The 22,629-nt window shown below is 43.6% G+C and overlaps 1 protein-coding gene across 9 annotated transcripts in view; it reads left to right on the top strand.

Annotated features, from left to right (window-relative positions):
- Positions 1 to 22,629, top strand: part of Cdc14a (CDC14 cell division cycle 14A) — a 156,189-nt gene that overhangs the window by 108,171 nt on the left and 25,389 nt on the right. For all 9 annotated transcript variants that reach the window (NM_001173553.2, NM_001080818.2, NM_001355646.1 and 6 more), the window contains 2 exons: positions 12,272 to 12,431; positions 22,022 to 22,134. In NM_001173553.2, the coding sequence (NP_001167024.1) occupies positions 12,272 to 12,431; positions 22,022 to 22,134 (273 nt within the window). The remainder of the gene's footprint in view (positions 1 to 12,271; positions 12,432 to 22,021; positions 22,135 to 22,629) is intronic.

Below are 22,629 nucleotides of genomic sequence, written 5' to 3'. Positions count from 1 at the left end.
TACACTGTAGCTGTCTGCAGACACACCAGATCCCATCACAGATGGTTAGGAGCTGCCATGTGGTTGCTGGGAATTGAACTCAGGACCTCTGAAAGAGCAGTCGGTGCTCTTAACCACTGAGCCATCTCTCCAGCCCCTCCTCTAGTTCTTGTCGCTGTTGTTGTGCATTTTATCCATCTATAGCATGGGGTATATGCCATGCGCTTATGATACTAACTGCTTGATAATGTTGAATAAGTGGCCTCAAGGTTCGAAACTTGAAATCCAAATGTTTCTAAACCTAGTTCCTTAGGCCATTTTCTCAGTCTTGGATGATCGGTTGGAAGACTGTCCCTTTAAGAGGGACATTGAAGCCTCACTTGCTCCAGGCTCCTGCTAGGCACAGCCAAGGACCCAGGGCTCTATTGGTTCAGGTCTTTTTTTTTTTTTTTTTTTTTTTTTCCTGAGCAGGGTGTCAGGATCCACCGTTGTCCCCCTTTCTGCTCACGTCCCCGATGCTTTCACCACTCCATCTTTCTCAGCCTTCTCTTGTAATGATATCAGAAGAAATTAGGGTCTGGGGGCATCTGCACTTGGCTTGAAGCAATGCCGTTTATCTGTAAATGCATATGCTGTAAGACTTTGGTGACACCCTTCCACGTGAGTCATAGCACAGTTTTCCAAGCTTTTGCCTGTGCAAACTGAAGTGCAGAAGTGACCTACTTCCTTAGCTCAGTAGTGTTATGCTTGGATCAGAACCTTCCAGAAGGTAGATCTCTTTTATACCTTTTCTGCTTTGTGAGGGGTTTTGAACTTGTGTAGAATAACGCCCCATGTTCCTCATGGCTTCTCCCAGGCTTCCTTAGATAGTCTTTTCCAGTGTTGTGGTCTAGGGCTATTCTGCCAAGTTCTCAAACTTAATGTTTTAGTCTCTTACTCTCTCCTCTCTGACCCCTCCTCTCAGTTTCATCTCCTGGGAGAGGTCATTTAGAGCACCTGGGACACACACTCATCCAGCAGCTATGTACTGTCTGCAGGCTTATATCACTCACTGTTCTTGCTTCCAGGGTGTAGCAGTAAATGTCTCAGTTAAGGTTCTTATAGTCCTTGCCTTTCAACTGGAGAGGTATGCCATAGGTAGATATGTGATTTGTATATGGGAGAGCTTTTGATGGTAGGTGCTATGAAGATGCAATAGGAAAGGGGGGAGGATGATAGGGAGGGGGGAGGAACTCTCTCTGCATGGGGAGATCAAGGAGAGCTGAACACTGAAGGGCAAGAAGGAGCAAGTCCCATGTTCTATGCAGGGAGCATATGAAGGTCCTGAGGCCGAAACACACCCACTGTTGCAGTCTGGAATGAAGGCTAAGTGAATAAGGTTTGGTACTGCACAATAACCCCAGAACTCAGAGGCAGGAAGAGACAAGTTCAAGGCTTGCTGGGCTACAAAGTGTTACAGGCTAGCCTCAGAAATACAGAAAGATGCTATCTCAGAAGACGAAGTGAAATTAAAAAAAAAAAAGTCAGAGTAAAAGTTGGTATCCATGGAATATAATAAGCTAGGTGTGACTGGCTGAGAGGTTAGGCCAGTGAGTTAGCAAAGCATTCGTCCATGCAACCTTCCCAAGACCAAGAAGTAGAAAACACTGGCATCTGAACCATTTAACACCCAGTTCAACAAGGCTATGGGTCTGTCTCGTCACACCATCAATGAGCTGTGCAGGGTTTTGAGTCTTGTCTGAGCAGAACCAAGTAGTATGTGTGTCTAGCTTTTTAAATTTCCTCTTCCCTTCTATTGCTTTTTGCATTGGAATGTTTGAATATGTGATTTGTTTTCTTGTCCTCCTGATGAACATTTAGGCTGTTCCCAGTGTTGGCTAACTTGCATCTTTTGCTTGCATGAGCTGTTGGCTGGATACCTGTGATAGAACAATCCGGCATGCGTGCGTTGGGCCTTAGGAGTGGTAGCCAGCAGTTTCTCAAGATCTTGGAGCTGAGGGGATGAGCAGAAGTCTGTACTAGTGCAGGGCTTGTGTGGAGTAGGGGCAGAATGAGAGGCAATTTGGCATTTTGGGAACTACAGTAGCGTAGCAGTCTGGAGGGCTGCACTGGAGAAGCAGGTTTCCTTCCCCTTCCCCTGATACTTCCGGTATTAGACTTAGAAACTTGATTTCAAATGCCTTCCCCTTGTCACTTTAAGCATAGCATTGAACCTTCTACAAGGTTGTTTTTTACTAATAGCGTTTTTCTTTTGCTCTTCCCATATACCCATTGAAATATGACAAAGGCTTTCTCTGTAAACAACTGAGAAGAGAGTTTGTTTCATACCTTCTTTTCAATATGCACCCTGAAGTTCTTAGTGAGGCAACTTTGAAGTAGTTATCTTCTGCCTCAGCTCTCTGTTGTAACGGAGACCTGCCAAGAATTAGCTTCCCAAGAGGAAAGGTTCCTTTTAACTCATGGCCTTCAAGGTGTCAGCCCATGATTTACCCTACAAATTTTGATTACCTATCAATCATATTTGTGTGTCCATCCATCTATCCATCCATCTATCCACCTACCCACTCACCCACACATCCATCCATCCACCCACTCATCCATCTATTTATACATTCATCCATCCATCCATCCATCCATCCATCCATCCATCCTACTGTTTACTGTTACCATCCTCTATCTGCAATCTAATCACAATCCAAAATGTTGTCATCTTACAATCTGAGTGCTGTCTATAGAAATGTTCCCTTACTTCCTGCTATCTATCATCACCATTTATAATTATTTGAACTATTTTACTAGTGAACGTTTAGAACCACAGTGGAGAGAGGCAACAGCCTTGCTCCCCTCATTATTATTAAAATCCAAAATGAAGAAGGAAAGGCCCACTTTGTGCTCCCGTATTCCTCTCAAGTTTCTTCTATCTTTTCCTTTCAATTTAGGAAATGTCTTACAGTGATTCTTGTATCTTGGGTGGTGTGTGTGTGTGTGTTCGTGTGTGTGATGGCACAAATGGGAAGTTCAAAGGTCAACCTCAGGTGTTATTCATTGCCTTCCACCTCGTTTGAGACAGTGTCTCTTGTGTTTGCTGATGTGTACGTCAGGCTGTCTGGCCCCTGAGCTTTCAAGAATCCTCCTGTGTCTGGCTTCCATTTCTCCACAGAGAGCTGAGATCACATGTGTTCACTATGGTGTCTGGCTCTGGAGATCTGAACTCACAGCCTCACACTTGCATGGCAAGTGCTTTTCTCCCTGGGCCATCTCTCTAGCCCTAGAGATTCTTTTAGAGTAGATTTGCTGGCTCCCAGTTCTTTTCATTTTCCTGCATCTGAGAATGTCTTGATTTCGTCTTTATTCATGAAAGGCCATAGCTTCACCTACAGACATTTGCAGCTTCCCTCTGTCCTCCGCCGTAATTGCTGCTGAGTGCAAGTCCTGCCGTTGCCGCTTTCAGAGGTTTTCTACCACTGATGGTATCATCTTTCTTGCTGCTTTTAAGATGTGCTTAAAAATTATCTTTGATTTTTCAGGAGTTAAACAATTTATTGTTATTTTTATTGGTTATTTTATTTATTAACATTTCAAATGTTATCCCCTTCTCGGTTTCCCCTCTGCAAGCCCCCTATCCCCATTCCCCCTGCTTCTATGAGGGTGCTCCCCCACTCACCCACTCCTGCCTCACTGTGCTAGCATTCCTCTATACTGGGGCATCGAGCCTTCACAGGACCAAGAGACTCATCTCCCACTGATGTCAGATAAGGCAATCCTCTGCTACATATGCAGCTGGAGCCATGGGTCTCTCCATGTGTACTCTTTGGTTGGTGGTTTAGTCCTTGGGAGCTCTGGGAGTGGGGGTCTGGTTGGTTGATATTGTTGTTCTTTCTATGATTGCAAACCCTTTAAGTTCCTTCAGTCCTTCCTCTAACTCCTCCACTGGGGTCTCCATGCTCAGTCCAATGATTGGCTGCAAGCATCCACATCTGTATTGGTCAGGCTCTAGCAGAGCCTCTCAGGAGACAGCTATATCAGGTTCCTGTCAGCAGGCACTTCTTGGCATCAGCAATAGTGTCTGAGTTTGGTGTCTGCTAATGGGATGGATCCCCAGGTGGGATTATTGCATCATGATTTGTGGGTCACTTGCTTCTTTAGAAACAAATTTCATATATGAGATTTAAAAAAATATTCAGTGAGAACAGGGGAAAGTATACATACTTCATCTTCCTACAAATGGCAGCACTGCCCTATAATTTGGGAAAATTTAGCATGACTGTAGTTTTTGACCTGGTGTTTGCTACAGTAGACTATGCGATTGACATCCCTGACCACTTACATTACCTTCCCCTGTTCCTGTGTGTGTAGCTGTATAAGAAAACAGGAACCCCGCAGAAGGGATTAAGGATCTTGGTTTTGGTGAGAGCCAGGGAACCACACAGGGGAAAAGGCAACAAGGCAGAGGAGACACCTGTATGCTTTGAAGGTAGAAGGAGTGGAAAGGTGTCAAGGAATTTGACAGCCATTGGACAGTGATAGCAATAAGGAAACAGATTGCCTCCTCAGAGTTTCCAGAAGAAACCATTCCTGCCGACACTTTGGCCTTAGCTCAGTGAACATGCAATTAGATGACTAAACTCCAACTTTTGTGTCCTTCTTAACCACCCTGGTTGTGGTCATCTATAGAAACTGGCTCTCAGTCAGGAAACACTGCTGGGAAGGTGCACAGGTGCCAGTGACAGCCAAGGTTACTTCTTGTGGTTGTCCTACTTTTAAATTTGGAGCATTTGATGTGGAGGAGTCATGTGATGCCAGTATTGCTCAGGGAAGGCTGGGCTGCAGGCTGCACACGATGAATCAGATAGACGGGGGTCAGAGAAGCTAAAAGGAGGCTACTCAGTCTGTCAGGGAGACAGGCTTACTAAGGCACTAGATATGGGCTCGGAGCTAGAGACCTGCACCAGGAACATTTCAAGGGGAAAAAATAGGCTTTGAAGCGCGACTGGTGCTATGAAGGACGAAGAGCGTTAAGTCAGAGATGACGTAAAATCGTGAATAATTAACAGGGTCATTAGGAGAGAAATGGGGGTGAAAACCGTTCCATAGCGTCTCCATCTGTCACAGATTATGGAATAGGCACGAGGGGCCGACTGCCTTTCTTTCAGAACTGAAAAGTCAATCAGAGCCTTTTAAGCTGTATCAGTTCTAAATCTGTCTGTAGAAAGAGCTGGTTAGTCATATTCCAATTTCCTTGAGAAACAAAGCAAAACAAAACAAAAAAACAAGCCAAGGTCCAGGTGTCGGATGGATGTGTCTTAGACACTTGTGTCACCTGTGTTAAGTGAGGTTTGACGGCATTTCTGCGAATCGCCGATCAACTAACACATCAGCAGTTCCGAACTTTTCCTTTGTTTGATATTTTTCTATTTAAAGACTTCCGTAGGATATAAATAAAGATGTTTGCGAAGCACCCATTGAGCGTGTTTCTTAAACTTAAAACTAAAAATACCATTCTTAAGCTATAAATAATCACCGTGGACCCAAAATGTTTCTACTATTAAATGCCCTTTGGACTCTTGAGATGATACACGGATAACTCTGTTATTATTAGCCCGCTTTGAACGCCCGCTTCTCAAAGACAACCTGTGGACATGTGGAGTCAGGCTGTGTCTGTGAGACTGCCCCACTCTGCTCGAACTTTCTCCAGAGAACCCACACCGAACTGAAAACCACACCCTACCAGGAGCTCCATCTATTTTGAACTATCTTCAGAAAGTAACAATTTTGTGTCTGGAACCCTTTTCAGTTTTTTTTTTTTTTTAAGAATTTATTGTATGAGTATATATGTGTGCCTGCCTTTCTGTCTGTGCACTGTGTGCATGCAGGTGCCTGTGGAGGCCAGAAGATGTCAGGTCCTTTGGAATTGGAATCACAGGTGGCTTGTCAGAACCAAACCTGGGTACTCTCAAAGGGTAGCCAATGCTCTTAACTGTTGAGCCATCCATCTCCAGTGCCCTCCCAGCTCCACCCCAACCCTTTTCAGTCTTAAACCCACGGATTCCCAAATTCGCTGTAGATATTAGTTGTACGCTGTCATCCGTTAGATCCGTTTCTGCATTTTCAGTTATTTGCAAACTTCCTCTTCAGGGCTCCAGTGACGTCACAGTGATATCATTTGCCAAAGACCCATCCTGATTGAGCGGATCTGGGGTGGCACTTGTAAGACTACATTTGTAGCACAATGCCCTGGTGTGCCATGAAGTAGGGTCTTACCCCACATTCAGTTAAAAAGGGGCTTCAGCTCACTTTTACTCAATTCTGCCATGTCTTAGTGTTTTGTTGCTGGGAAGAGACACCATGACCACAGCAACTCAAATAAGGGAAAGCATTTAATTGGTGCTTGCATATAGTTTCGGAGATTTGGTACGTTATCGTTATGGAAGGGAGTATGGTGGCGGGCAGGGAGACAGTGCTGGAAAAGGAGCTGAGAGTTCTACAACAGGATCTGCAGGCAGCTGGAAGAGAGAGTGACACTGGGCCTGCCTGGGGCTTTTGAAAACCTCAAAGTGCACCTCCAATGACACTCTTCAAACAGTGCCATTCCCTGGTGACCAAACATTCAAGTCTATTATGAGCCGACGGGGGGCCATTCTCAAACCACCACATACCACAAGTTGGCAAGTTATACCACATCTTTCATAAGTGCTTAGAAAACTTGGTGAATTAATTTCACAGTTGGGTTGTGCTGGATCAGAAACTAATAGTTTAACCATTCTCCAACACCCACATAAAAAGTTAAGCAAGGTGGCTTTCACTTTTTTTTTTCTTTCTTTTTTTTTTTTTTTTTTTCTAGACAGGGTTTCTCTGTATCACCCTGGCTGTCCTGGAACTCACTCTGTAGACCAGGCTGGCCTCAAACTCAGAAATCCACCTGCCTCTGCCTCCCGAGTGCTGGGATTAAAGACGTGCGCCACCATGCCCAGCTTGGCTTTCACCTTTAATCTCAGAGCTGGAGAGAAGAGGTAGGAGAATCGGCCAAGGCTTGACAACTGATTAGCTTCAACTCCCATAATAGATTCTGTCTTCCCCTAAAGAAGGTGGATTGAGATGCAAAAAGATACATGAAGTTGTTCTCTGGTTTCCACTCCTCCATGTGTACAGTATACCCAGCCACATAAATACATGGCTTGGGTTGAGGCTTAGAATTCTGTTATTTAGAGTCCTTGCTAAGAAGCCTGGGACTTCCAGTTGAACTGTGTGGTGGCACACACCTGGAATCCCAGCACTGGGAAGAGAGGCAGGAGCATCAGAGGTTCGAGTACATCTTCACCTGACTACACAGTAGCTAGCGGGTTCTCCAGGCTTCAAAGCTACTGGTTCTTTGTGTGATCTTGCACGTTCAGCAGTAGGCCATAACTTCATAACTACTGGCTCTTTGTGTGATCTTGCACGTCCAGCAGTAGGCCATAACTTCATAACTACTGGCTCTTTGTATGATCTTGCACGTTCAGCAGTAGGCCATAACTTCATAACTACTGGCTCTTTGTGTGATCTTGCACGTCCAGCAGTAGGCCAAGGGATACAGCTTAACTGTTTCAATAACACATTTAAACATCTAGTACTTAGTCTTTCCTGAAATATAAGAACTTAAAGTCTTTAGTATTATTAAAAAATTATAGTTCAGCACTAGATGATATCATGGTTTGTCTATTAAAAATAGCAGGCATTTTTGCTTTAAGTTTTTAGTTTACATTATTTGGTAAAAGTCACATTTTTTTTAGTTGCATAAATTGATGATTTTCTTTTTAATATTTACTCTTGAACCTTTCAATTTCATCATTTGACATTAAAAAGTTACTAAGGAAAAAGATCCTAATGTGGGTTCAAATGTTAACAGTAATTAATAATTCGAATAAGAAACTTACCTTGAAATACTTGTATCAATTACATTAGATCAAAGTTTGGATTTTTTTGTAATAAGTTATAAAATTAAAATTTGTTTAGATGTACAGTTTGTTAATCTTAAATATATTCACAATGTTCTGTAGCCCTCCCCACTCTTTGTGGAATATTTTTTAATCATTCAGATAAAAAGTTCATACCTATTAAACATAAAACCTCCACTGACCCCTTCTCCTAGTTCCTGGTGTCCTCAAGTATACCAAATATTCATAGTCTTAGGTATCTCATATCATGTCTGACTTATTTTACTTTGAGTATTTTCATGTTCACCCACATCATAATAGTCAAATATACATGTCAAATGTGTAGCTCAGTCTTGATACCCTTCCTTTGTTTTCTTTTTGTATTGAAGGGATTGAACTCAGGTCTTTTGCATGTAAGGCAAGCCCTCTATAATGTAGCTATACCGCCAGTCCCTTGATTCCCTTTAATTCCTGAATACTATTCCTCTGTAGTTTGTTTATGCATTAACTTGTTAATGGGCACTTGAGTTGTTCCCCACTTTGGGATACGGTGAGCAGTGAGGGTCTGTGTTCAGTTCTTTTAGTGCCGTTAGATGATGTGGAATTCTCTGTGTAGCTTTTGGAGGCACTGCCAAGTTCTTTTTCCGCAACAGCTGCTCCACACTACATCTCCACCTGCAATGCATGCTGGTCTTTTATGCAGTCATACAATGCTCTGTGTCCTCAAATGGCCAGATATGGAAAGAGTTGAAAGAGTATTGTGCTAGATTATAAAGTGTACATTTTGGCCAGACACACAGATGGTCTAAAAGCTGATCATAGAAATTCTGTACCTAAAAGTAGATTTATCTACCTGAGTCTTTTAAATGATTTTCCCCTTCTAGTAATTTCCTTGTGCACTTCAGGATTAAAAGCCTTCCCGTATACCATCAGAAATCCTACACAATCTTCCACGTGGTCTCCCATTATGTGTGACTTTCTGAATACCTTTTCTCACACTCTCTGCCTCTTGGTATCTGCCATTTTGATATTGTTCAAGTGTTTCACTAGTGAGTGCCCTAAGCTAGGAGTTACCCGTGTGTCTGTCATAGCTCTGAGACATGAGTAGGAAGTACACAGAGAAGATTGGTCCTCTGGTCATTGCTAGACCAAACTATAAAATGGGTTAGGCAGCTGGGGAGATGGTTCAGGATATAAAGCACTTGCCATGTGGCCATGACAACCAGAGGTTAGGTCCTCAGAACCCATGTAAGAGCCTGATAGACCCTTTGGCCTGTCTGTAATCTTTATATCTGGGAGGCAGAGGCAGGGTATCAGTCCCCCGAGGCAAGACGGCTAACAAGATTAGCTTGTCTGTGAGCTCTGGGCTCATCCAAGAAACTGCCTTAGCATGTAAAGTGGAGGGTGACTGAAGAAGCCTTCTGATCACAACTTCAGGTCTCCACATGCTCACATGGGCACACACACATGCCCATGTATACACACAACACACATGTACAAACATGTACACACAACACATGCACACAAACAAATGCATACACACACTCATATACACAAATACATGTGCACATACACATATACAACATATAACACATGTACGCACAACACACACACACACACATACACACACACACATGCCATACCACACCCTACCATACCATATACATGTACACGCTTAGGAGAAAATGGGTTCAGTTTCTATATCAAATGACCAAATGATGGCTTTTGATGAACACTGGGGTCAAGGTTGGTTCATCCTGGCAAGCAGTGTCTTGGGTGGAAAGCCTGAAGATAACAATGAAGAGACAGTATCCTGTAATGCAGTGATAGCTCCCTTTAAGGAGCTGAGGGAGAACAAGTGAGCCTCACATAGAAGCAACTGCACAGTGTCTCCCGCACGCAAAACCACAGATATTTAGAATGGCGCATCTGACTTGAGTTGTACTAAAAGCAGATATTTACAAAGAAACATCCAAACTAACTACACATTGGCTCATATTAAAGCCAAATTACTTAGTTATTTTTTATATGGCACATAGGTCTAGCTGAAATCTGACTAATTTGGGCTAGGATGTGGCCCCACACAATCACCCCAACCCTGGCCACGTCTCCCAAAAGGCTGCATCCAGATGGAGACAAGTCTCTTCCTGTTGCTGCTCCCAAGCACGGCATCTTTTAGTGAAGGGCCAGCCATTTCTTGCTCTTGGAAAATGTGCTATAATGTTGGAAGATTGGCTTTCAATAGATGTGTTAGCTTTACAAGAACCAAGTTTTCAACGTTAAATGCTTTAGAAGACACATTTTACTTCTTTTGTTTGAGAGGAGGCTTTTAAGGCGAGACAGACAGTGCTACAGAAGCTGCTGCGATGAATGTCGTCTGTGGCTAGGTATCTCTCTATGTGAAAGGCCGCTTCCTTTTGCTCAAGAAGCAGTTGCGTACATCATTGCTTAGCAACACTTGCTTCAGCTCTGACACCTTATTCATCTTTAATATTCAGGTTTAGATCAAGTCTTTCCAGAGACGGGGCAGGTTGAGTCTTTGAAACCAAGCAAGTGGAAGTTGTCACTTGGCAATTTTCACCCTAGGGCTGTCAGCACGCGCCGGCTCTTCAGCTCATAACCTATGGTTGAATTTGACATTCCTTTTCACTTTAGTTCCTTTAGCCTTTGTTCCCACTTCATTTTGTTTTCTCTTAAATCCCTAAAGACGCTACCACAATGTCTGCATTTGGGGCATCACATTTAAATATCTTAGCACGGCACCTGAGATCCATCATCAGAAAGGACGTTTCCCCAAGCTCAGCCGAATTAGCCAGTGCTGTGTTCTGTATGCAGTTTCCTTAGCTTGTGCTTGTTTGGGGGTGGAGTGGGGTGAGGTGAGGTATGATCTCGGCTGGATGAGTCCTGCTTTATCTTTCCAGATAGGGCCCAGCATTGTTTAAGGACAGGAATGCATGCTGAGAAATGTATCTGTAGGCAATTCTGGCGTCTGGTGCACTTTACAAACCTGGATGTATAGGCTGGCCATCACCAGCATACATGACCTTTAGAAGGTGGGACATGCAACCGCTGCCTTGTAACATGACATTGTATTTAATGGAAGACTTCCTTTCTTATGGGGGAGGGAGAGAGAAGAGGAGAGAAAAAGAGAGAGGAAGAGGGAGAGAGAGAGAGGGAGGGAGGGAGAGGGAGAGGAGAGAGATAAGCAGAGAGACACACAGAGAGAGAGAAACAGAGAAGAAAGAGAAAGGTGTGTATGTGCATACATGTGAGTGGATGCATGTGCACACAGACACTTGGCTTCTGAGCTCATAGGGAATGTCTGATTTCTTTAGATAGGGCTGGGCCCCTTTGCCTTGGATCTTGTCTGAGCCTCGGTCACAGGGCCTCAACGTGCTGGATCTCAGCTGTTCACTTCTCCCTTATTAAAGTAGGAATTTCTTAAGGGACAAGGATTCTGCTATCTATCTATCTATCTATCTATCTATCTATCTATCTATCCATCCATCCATTTTAAGTTTTTCAAGACAGTTTTTCTCTGTGCAGCCCTAGCTGTCCTGGAACTTGCTCTGTAGATCAGGCTGGCCTTGAACTCACAGAGCTCCAACTTCCTCTGCCTCCTGGTGTTCAAGGCTTGGGCCAATGCCGTCCAGCTCGGTCTTTATTCTTAAATCCTCCTGTCTGTGTGTTTCATGTATTTGAAGAATTTGTCTGAATGCGTGACAAGGCAGAACCTTTCCCTGAGAGCAACAGTTCCTGGGTCTTCTTCCTGTATGAATTCATCAGCCGTCTCCAGACCTATACATTCCCTGTCAAGGACTCTGCTATTTCTTACTACTGCTGGAAACCCATAAGAGTCAAGCATCAGATAAGGGTTCTGATCCATGTCGGCCTGAAGTAGAAGGCTGGGAAGATACACGAGTGAGGGCAGGATGCTTTGAAGATACCAACATTTAAGAGCCTAGGCTACGCTTTTCTAAACATTTGCACAAAGGAAAGAAATACGAAGGTTGTTTTAAATCCCTGTTTTCACAGCTGGTATAGAAGATCAACTGTGACTCTATGCTATCCTAACAGCATTGGCTTATATATCCTAGGCTTCAAAAGTACGATTTGAGGGTTAGCTTCTAAGATAGAAGACAGATAGAGCCTGACTTGTTAGTGAACTGGTGTGGATGGATTTCTGAGCTATTGTTCATATTTAAAAAAAAAACTCATCTATTTAGAAATATTTAGTTTACTTAGAAATGTAATGGTATATTTCCCCTTTCTAGTCTAGTTGTTAAATATTTTGTTAATATCTTTCTTGTTAAGATATCATAGCATTGGGAAGATGACCATTGTTTATCTTAAATATTTTATCCTCTCTCTCTTTCCAGAAAACAAGCATCATTGTGGGTCCAAGGAGACATTTTTAGATCCAAACTAAAAAATAGACCATCCAGTGAGGGAAGTATTACAAAAATTATTTCTACCCTGGATGATATGTCTATTGGTGCAAATTTATCCAAATTACAAAGCACAGAAAGGATTGGAGAGGTGAGTTTTCCCCCGGAGGCATCTACCTCCCTAACACCAACATTCTTTGTCCATTTGTTCCTGCATTGAACACATATCTCGTAGACCTATCTTTTCTTTCTTTTTAAAACATCTATCTATCTATCTATCTATCTATCTATCTATCTATCTATCTATCTATCTGTATGTGGGGTGCATGGGTGGGGAGGTGTATGTGTGCACATGCACACATGTTTCAATACATATGTGGTAGTCAGAGGGACAACTTTTGGGAATTGGCTCTCACCTTTTACCATGTGGGTTCTGAGGATCAAGTTGAGATTGTCATCAGGCTTGGTGGCGAGCATCTTTGCCTGCTAAGCTGTATCACCAGCACAAGTGACCTTATCTATTCCCTGGGCTCCTGGGAGGGCTAAGTTTCTAAGCTGGGAGTCATTGTTCTATAGAGTACAAAGTAGAGTAAGGAAACCAGTCCACTGTCCTTGTAAAGGCAGCAATGAGGTCATAATTTAAGGAGCACGCTTAGAAAGAGTGCAAGGACTATTTATAGAAAGGCAACAGAAAAGTAAAGCTTCCCTTTGAAACCAGAAATAGGTACCAAGAAGAAAAAGTTGGATGCTGCGTTTGTAGAGGCTGTTCCTAGCACAAGTGGTCCTTTGAAAGCCTTTAAAGAGTGCAGCGGGGAAAGCAGAGTTAGGACAACTTGTTTTACCCAGACTCTTCTCCAAACAAACCACTCAAATCATCATTCTCTTGCGGCTGATTTAATCTGCACTCCCACCCAGTGAATTAGATAGTATCTCTATATGGTGCTGAGGGTGTTTCAGAGATGGGCTGACTTCAGTTTTAGAGCATGATGCGATTTGTCTGATCCCAAACTCATGCTTTTTTTTTTTTTTTTTCCTATTGTTCTCTGCTTTCTCTGAAGTAGCAGGAAATGACTTACGATGGATTCGGAGTCTGAGCATTTGGGGAGCTGGAAGCTACTGTGCTAGTGTCATTTGTTCTAGTTCTCCTCTGTGGATAAGAAATGAGAGATCCAAAATGGGATGTGCCCAGGGGTCTTGAATTATTTAATAGCAGACTCACTTTCAGAACTGGGCATCCAATGCTTAGTTTAGGTGACTCTTCCTCCCCTAGGCCCCAAGAAAGGGCCTGTAGCCCAGGCTAACCTTGAAAGTCATGATGATCCACCTGCCTCAGTCACCTAAATGCTGGGATTGCAGTCACAAGCCATCACGCCTGACCCTAGTTCAGCTCTTTGTGTAACATCGTGTCTGAAATAAAGCTAAGGACTTGGGTTATGTTTTTATATTCCTAAAGAGGTAAAAGAGGGCTGGGGAGACAGGCCAGTGGATAAAGCTGTTGTCTTGATAGTGTGAGAACCGGAGTTAATTCCCGCAGAGACCAAGGAAAAACTGGGCAAGTGTGGTAGCTGCCTATAATCTCAGAATAGGAGAGGCCATGGCAGGGGATCCCCAGGGCAAGCTGGCTAGCCAGAGTCGAAGTAAGAGACCCTTCCTCAGCCATTAAAGTGGAGAGTAATCAAGGAGGACACTTGATGGCAATCTGGAACATATCACATTTATACACATGTGTATGTATATGCATGTACCCACCCATATACATGCACAGGCACGCACACACATGCAGTGCACATGTGCATCCTCACACCCATGCAGAAAAGAAAGAGCCTGGGGAAATATTTAAGCAACAAGTGTAGATCTACATTACCTTAGCTGGATATCCATCGACCCAGACCAGAGTCTTGCGGAAATTTGCCCCGCAGGAGCCCCATGGATGGCATACAGAGGTGTCTCAAGCCAATGCTTGCTACCCTCCAGAGGCTTCTTCTAGTCAGAAAGACATGAGAGCTTGTCGAGGAGAGGGAGAGCTTCACTCTAGGACACAGGATAGAGACTGCTGAAGGAGCTGGGGACCTATCTTCTGGATCCTAGGCCGGGCATTCCCGTGTCCTCAGGGAATGGTAGCCCCTCTGCTCCTGAGGGCTATCTCATGATCGAACCACTCCACCAAGAGGCCCCCGCCAAATACCATCACTGTGGGATGTTTGGACTTCGACATAGAAACTCTGGGGAATATATTCAAATATGTAAATTTGTTAGGGCCCATCAGTCTTTATGTCATTTTAGCTATTGGTGAGTGCTAATGTTTGTACTGTTAGAGTAAGGAAATCAAGACAAACAACCAAACCAAACTGAAACCCCTCAGGTGCCAGAGTACAATGGGATAACAGCCACTTCATCTGGCAAGGATCACGTTAGGAAGGAAGGGCTTATGTTGGCTCACGATTTGAGGGGGGCAGAGTCCATCACTGCAGGGCAGGCATGGCACTGGGTGCTTCCATAGCAGTGAGAGCATGTGGTAGCTAGCTATCTCATGTCATAGCCAGTTGGAAGCAGAGGAACAAGGCTTAGAAGATGGGCAGGGCTCTAAAGCTCAAATCCCGGGGTCCTCCATCCCTCTCAGTAGCCTGCTTCTGCTAGGCAGGCTTTGCCTCCTGAAATTTTCACATCCTTCCAAACCAGTCTTACCAGCTGGGGACCAAGTGTGCAGACACAGGACTGTGCTTTGTGCCCGTGCCATAATAGATGACATCGTCCTACACAGGGGCTTGTTTGTGGCTTTTGGACCACTTCATACACAGTTGATGCCTTTTACAACGAACACTTCTGGACTTTTCTGTAAATGAATTGAAAGCAGAGAATCTCAATTCCATTTGGATTTGTGGCTCTACAGTACTTTTCTTGTGATTGCTTATTAAGGAGCACTGTAATGACAGGGTTAGAACATCCAAATACAAGAAAAACAGTAACCGGAAAGGCTGGGGCTTTCTGGTGAATTTCTCAGCACACTCAGAACTGTGAGGAGTCTTTCAGAGCTGAGGCTGTGCCTTTGTGGAACCTGGCCTTCTGTGCTGTGAATTAACACTCACCACCCACGTGGGGGCAGCGTGTGTCCTCCCCTCTCCCTGCACCCCCCTCCCCATGCTCCTGCAGAGCTGGGAACTTTTCTCCCACGCTGAGGTTTTTAACTTATTCCCATCGCGGTGTTTGATCCCTGGGCTGCACAGCCTTAGTAAATGCTACTTGAATGAACAAAGAAAGCTTAGCATTTCAGACCCAAGAATAGACGAGAACAGACACGTGAGATGGACCCGATCCAAATGGTGCGATGATGTCACATGCTCAAACGCAAACCGATGCCCAAAATAAGGATTCGGTATGGCATCCAGGGGCATAAGAAGCCGAGAAGGTGGCCAGAAGAAAGAATGTGAAGAGCTGTATTTAAAGACAAATATTTGAGCTAAACTAGGAGTTTAGTGGTGACAACCAAATAGGTAGTATCCACTGTGTGCCAGGAACCATTTTAAGCACCTTACATGGACTAACCCCTGATATGCCATATGGCAAGACCCTTTAAGATACACATATTGGAGGAAGAGAAGGGCAGGCAGCTGCCTGAGGTCACACATAGGTCGTATGTATTGAGTTGTTCTTTGAGCATAGGCACACTGGTTCACAGATTGTACCTTTCCATTAGTCTACTCTGTGGTTCTAATACATCACTCTTTGTGACTTAAAACAAGACCCTGGTCAGCTCCACCTCTGAGAAGTCTCTCAGAGTCACAGTAAGCTCAGTGATTCATTTAGCTCCTCCAGGGTTCTAGTTCAGCAACAATCTCCCAGCCAGTGGATGCTCGTGTCTTAGAGATGTTGTTCCCTAGATGCAGATGCTGCTAATGTCCAGCCAACTCCTTGTGAATTGGTAGCTGAGCAGCTAAGAAGGTAATGCTGCACCTTTGAGAATCCCATCTTCTATCTCCAAGGCTTTACTTTCAAGTATCTTGCTTCCACCCTCAGGATGGAGAGGTGTTCCCAGGGGAACGCCACCAAGAGCCACCAGAGGCTTTCGGGAGAGTAGTGGCAGCACCTGGGTTCAGAGTGTGGGGTGCCTCTTCTGGCTTTAGTTTAGAAGGTGTGTTGGGGCCCACAGAAGACTGGAATAAAGGGCCAGGGTGTTGGTGATGGGGAAGAGGTCCAACTCTCAAAGGTGCAGGCCAATGCAGTGTGAGATCAAACAAACCCAAACTAAGTCACCTTCCTTCTCCTGTCCCTTCCTCTTTCCTCCCATTTCTCCTCTTCCTCCTGCCTTTCTTTACCTTTGGTGGTGCTGGGACGAAACCCAGAGCCTTGCATATCCTAAACAAGTGCTCAGGCTCTACCATGATAGCTACAGCTCCAACCTCTGAAATCTACTCTCCCTTCTGATCTCAGGAACTTATTGTGAAGATTTCTTTGTCTTCCCCTAACTTTGACGTTGTACAGGTTCAACGTCCAAACACTGAGAAGAACTTTGGCACCAGTGCCCCATCCACCTTTTCTATTTAAATTGTTTGAATTTGCTACCAATTCACTTCCCATATTTGCCTTCCAATCCTGTGACTTCTGTTTTCACTCATCCCTGTTTCAAACTCCTATGCCACATTTTTTCCTAGAATCTCTCATCTTTATTCCCTAAGGTGCTATATTTTATCTGAGTTCTTTTCATAATGGCACAGTCAACAACCTCCCTGCTAGCATATTCTACTACCATTTTTATTAATGTGTTGTCCAGTCATTACTTTATCTAACTAAAAGCTATGGACACTATTTTATAATAATAATTATTATTATTATTATCTGCATAGGACATTGGAATAAAATATAGTTCATTGCCTTTAGGTGGGGCCAAGGAGTGAGAGTCTCCCTCAGGGTCAGGTTTGTTTGTCATTGATCTCAAAGAGCCTGTGGGTCAACTAGCGTGAGAGAAAAATGTGCTGTGGTATGGTCAGAAAGAGCCTCGAGGTTGGCTTCTCCACATATGTCATTTGTCACATGGTCTTCCATGCCACACCTCCCCCCACTGTGGTAGACTGGGATTCCTCTGAAACTGTGAGCCCAAGTGAGACTTTCTTCCATTAAAAGGATTCTGTTGGGCATTTTAATCTCACAACTGATACCACACCTTAATGGCATCTCGTGGGCAACACCTTTAAACCAACTCCTGCCGACCAATCCCCTGGACTGCTTTGATGCCTCTCTGGTGTCTAGAGTTGAATTCTCTAATGAGTTCTACCTGAAGTTCCCACCCTCACCACAGGCTTCTGTGACTTAATTATATTAGAGACTTGATTTCCTTACACATGTAGCTGTGCCCATGTGTTTAACTCTGCAGCTCAGGAGGTAAAGATCTGTTTCCAGACAGTTTTGTTTTTGAAGATTGCATAACTTAAGGCAAATATGCTTTGAATGACATTGCATAATGCTTTGTTAAGAATTCGAGAGCGCAGAGGACCAGAGTAGCACAGGCCTCTGAGCCCAGCACTTGGAAGGAGAGCGCATGAGGATTGGAGGCGTGAGCGGCTTTGTCTACGTAGTGATTTTAGGCCATTCTGGATGGCATGAAACCCCGCCTCCAAAAACAACCAAACACAAACAAACAAGCAAACAATTAGACCTCTATACTTCTTAGTCCCTCAAATGCCCTAAAAATATGTGCATAAATAAACAATAACATGGTTTCTCTTTTGCTAGGTTTCTTTGGACCTATCTGCATATCTAGATCTTTTATCAAGTTGCCTCCTCCTTTCATGACGTCTGATTTGCTGCATTCTCCTCTAAACCATCTTCTCTCATCAGACTATTACAGAATCCGCTTGACTCTCCTCCTCACTCTTGGTCCTTTCCTTTCTCAATTCATTCTTTAGCCATGGAACAGCTAGAAGGACATGTTAGCAGTATTTCAACTACATTTCTAAAAATATATAAAATGCCTAACGTAACATATACAAATAAAATTATAAAAACCCACGGGTTCCTACAGGTCAACAAAACAAGTCTACCTCCCTAGAAATGAGATGTGAATTTACATACTAAGATGATATTTATGTCTTTTAAATCTTTTAAAGATGTACTCTTAAGCTCTTTGCTAGGTGAAGTTCAAGAGGGTGTATACTTTGGAGGGCGATTGGTTAGCACTGTAGAACATAGCTTTAAAATGGGCTTAGCAAATCCGTTTCACGAACTTTTCTCCCACAGTACTAGGGCAGTGTTTGACAAACGTTTGCACCTAAAATGATGTTTGTTAAAGCTGTGTACAGTGCTGAAAGGCAGAGAACAGCCTGACCTAAAGTATTCGTTAAATAAACAATTTGCCATGTCTAGACAACAGAATTTTATGGAGCAATAAAATGACAAGGCGAGGCTCTTTTTCATTTGTCCTAGAACAGCACAGTAAATATGTATTCTTAATGAAGAAATAACTCTCAAAGCTGTGTGTGTAATACAACCTGTTTTTGTAATGAGGAGAATGTCAGGGTGACAGGGAGAGGGGAATGTGCATAGCACAGTAAAAATCCTGGAAAACCGTGCCGGTGGCTGTGGTTGTTGTTGGCTTTTGATAGTAAAGTTATTTAACATTTGTATTTTATTTAAGACAAATATATGATAAGCATACTATATATACTCTATTGTATGTTATCTATCATCTGTCTATCTATCTATCTAGCCATCTATCTATCTATCTATGACGAAGCACCATGACCAAAGGCAGCTTGCAGAAGGAAGAGTTTGTTGATGCTTACAGTTCCAGGGGGTGACTCCATGACCATTTTGGTGAGGAACATGGCATCAAACAGGCAGGCCTGAGAGCTTATATACTTAAGACAACAGCCATGAAGCACACACAGAGAGAGGGAGGGAGAGAGAGAGGGAGAGAGAGAGAGAGGGAGGGAGAGAGAGAGAGAGAGAGAGAGAGAGAGAGGAAAGAGAGAGAGTGCTGACTGGGAAACATTGGCTTTTGAAACTTCAAAACCCACCCACAGTGGTAAACCTACCCCAATAAGGCCACACCTCTTAATCTTTCCAAAACAGTTGCACTCACTGGGGACCAAGTACTCAGATGTACAAGTCTATGGGGGCCATTCTCATTCAAGTCACCAGATTCCACTCTCTGGCTCCCATCGGCTTGCAGCTGTATCATGATTGAAAATGCATTTAGTGCAATTTCAAAAGCTCCCATAGTCTTTCACTCTTTAAAAGGCCAAAGTCTTTTCTGAGACTCAAGGCAATTTCTTAACTCTAAGCCCTTGTAAAATCAAAAATACAAACGATATCCTTCTAACTCGCTACCTACAGAATAGAATACACATCACTGTTCTGAGAGGGAGCAATGGGCATAGTGAGGAAGTACTGGATCAAAGTGTGATCGAAACCCAGCAGGGGGAATTCCAACTTCTGTAGCTTGTCATCCAATGTCAATGGGCTTAGGTGGCTCCACCCGTCCAGATTTTCTGACTGCAACACCATCCTCCCCCCTCTTCTCTTTAAGCGAAGACACCCTTTTCTTCTCCAGGGAGTGTGGGCTGGGACTATATATGTATTGTTTTCTTCCCTTTAAAAAGCAAAAGATTATTTATTAAATATCTTTAATCTTTTTTACAGTCCACTTGTTACCTGTCTTCCCCTACCCCGTCTACCCTCTGACAGTTCCTCATCCCATTCTCCCTCCCTCCTGTTTTCAAGAAGATGTGTCCACCCCACCCCCAGCCTTCCTGGCCTCCTCACTCCCTGGGGCCTCCAGTCTCTTGAGGGTTAGGTGCATCTTCTCTGACTGAACACAGACCCTGCAGTCCTCTGCTGTATATGTGTTGGGGGCCTCATATCAGCTGGGTGTATGCTGCCTGGTTGGTGGCTCAATATCTTAGAGTGAGACTTTAGTAAACTAAAGGAAGAAAGTAAAAACAGTATTTTTAAATGCAGATGGTTAGGTATGTGATAGTATGTCATGGGATATTATTTGTTTAACCTGCTGGTCATGGAGGCTCAGGGCTGTGATCCCAACACAGTAGGCGAAGACAGGAGCATCACCAATCCAAGGCTATCCTGGGCTAGTGAGACCCTATCTCAAAAAAAAAAAAACCCTAAACCCCCAAAAAACAAAAGGCAAAGCAGAAGAACGCCAACAACAAAGATACGGCTCTTTACAGTTTATGACTCTTAGTGAAGAAGGAAAAAAACCTCCACGTATTATTATTATTTTAAATACCCTGTTAATTTTACTTAGCTATATAACTTTTAAAATTACTTTATTTCCAGGCATTATGTAACAGCTTAAAATACGAGAATGGAGTGTAAGGAAAAAATATCCTATTTTTTACTTTTCCCCAGACCTCTAAGCAGACTAAATTATTAGTTTCACTGTTATATTCCTAAATACCAATTTTTTAATTATATATATTTTTATTATGTATTTTCCTCAATTACATTTCCAATGCTATCCCAAAAGTCCTCCATACCCTTCCCCCCACTCCCCTACCCACCCATTCCCACTTTTTGGCCCTGGCGTTCCCCTGTACTGGGGCATATAAAGTTTGTGTGTCCAATGGGCCTCTCTTTCCAGTGATGGCCGACTAGGCCATCTTTTGATACATATGCAGCTAGAGTCAAGAGCTCCGGGGTACTGGTTAGTTCATAATGTTGTTCCACCTATAGGGTTGCAGATCTCTTTAGCTCCTTGGATACTTTCTCTAGCTCCTCCATTGGGGGCCCTGTGATCCATCCAATAGCTGACTGTGAGCATCCACTTACTTACGTGTTTGCTAGGCCCTGGCCTAGTCTCACAAGAGACAGCTATATCAGGGTCCTTTCAGCAAACACTTGCTAGTGTATGCAATGGTGTCATCGTTTGGAGGCTAATTATGGGATGGATCCCTGAATATGGCAGTCTCTAGATGGTCCATCCTTTTGTCTCAGCTCCAAACTTTGTCTCTGTAACTCCTTCCATGGGTGATTGTTTCCAATTTTAAGAAGGGGCAAAGTGTCCACACTTTGGTCTTCATTTTTAAAAATAATGAAAAAACAAACCAACGCCCTTTCTTCCTGCACCCACTGGTTGTGTTAGATGGGAACTACCTCTTCCATCTTCCCACAGGGCCTTCTCCTTTTGAGTTAATATAAGAAGGTTTCATGGGGCAACACTAGTCGGCCACTTCTACTTTCCAAACTATGGAATTTCAGAAGGAAACATGCTTTGTCGATGGAGTGCTGTTGGCTCTTTAACTCTCGAGAGGGCTTGCGTGCCTCCTGGAGGATTAGCCAACGCTGAGCGTGACTGTGTAGATGTCTCCAGTTATCTGACCAAGCTTGCTCATAAGTAGGTTATGGAATTTGCAGTAGCGACTCCTAGAAACATCTGGGATGTGTTATAGTCAGGATTGAGCCAGGCTGGTTTCCAAAGCCTAATGTGTCCACATGACAGTTTTTTTGGTTCCGACCCATTGCCATAGACATATTTCAGACACTCCCATATCCAGCCCCACGCTTCTTTGACTTGGAATTTGACGGATATATTTAAATGTTGAGTGTATTCTTACTGCTGAGTTTATAACACATTTAAATGATCCAAGCTACAGGAAGATCATTTCCTGTTTTGTAAGTAAGCTCATTTGCTCTTATCTGTAATTATAGGTTACCTATGCTCTATTAAGAAATCAGCATAAAGCTAAACTGTTTGTAATGACCTTCCTATGGGACATGCCTGTTTTTCAGAATAATTTTGAAGACGAAGATATGGAAATTAAGAACAACGTAACGCAGGGAGACAAACTACGTGCCTTAAAAAGCCAGAGGCATCCCCGCTCCTCGCCATCCTGTGCATTTAGGTAGCCTCATCTTTAAACCTTTCAGTTCGTAGAGCACCTCCACTTGTGGGTAACATTGTGTCCTCTTCACTTCAGAATGCCATTCTACAAATCCTGAGTTTACCTGTGTTTTCCGACACTTGGCTCTTTTGCTCCCACCCCCAGCTGTTGTGTGTCTCCCCACTGATGGGAGTAGGCACGCTTTAAATGCTTGTGAAAACAGTTGCTACATCTCTGTCTCTGGAATTCTGCCTCGCGCTGCTGAGCAGTTCTTTCTGCTTCTCTGTTCTAAATTCTATTTGGAGTTTCACACGAAGGTTTCTGCTACTCTGGCGGGTTCTCCCTGATGTGCCGGGGTTTTGTATGGAAGCCAGAGTGTGAAGAAAAGAAAGGCTGGGCCAAGTTTTGGTGTTTTCCACTACCTGACTTCACCTTCCGTTTTTGATGATTGCCTGAGTGATTCCTCCATGTGTCTGAGAAATTATAAACCATCTTGCTTTTGGAGTTTAAAGTTAC

Source organism: Mus musculus, chromosome 3, assembly GCF_000001635.26.
Source record: "Mus musculus strain C57BL/6J chromosome 3, GRCm38.p6 C57BL/6J".
NCBI lineage: Eukaryota > Metazoa > Chordata > Mammalia > Rodentia > Muridae > Mus > Mus musculus.
The sequence above is the reverse complement of the archived record's forward strand: the minus strand, read 5'-3'. Positions and strand labels throughout refer to the sequence as shown.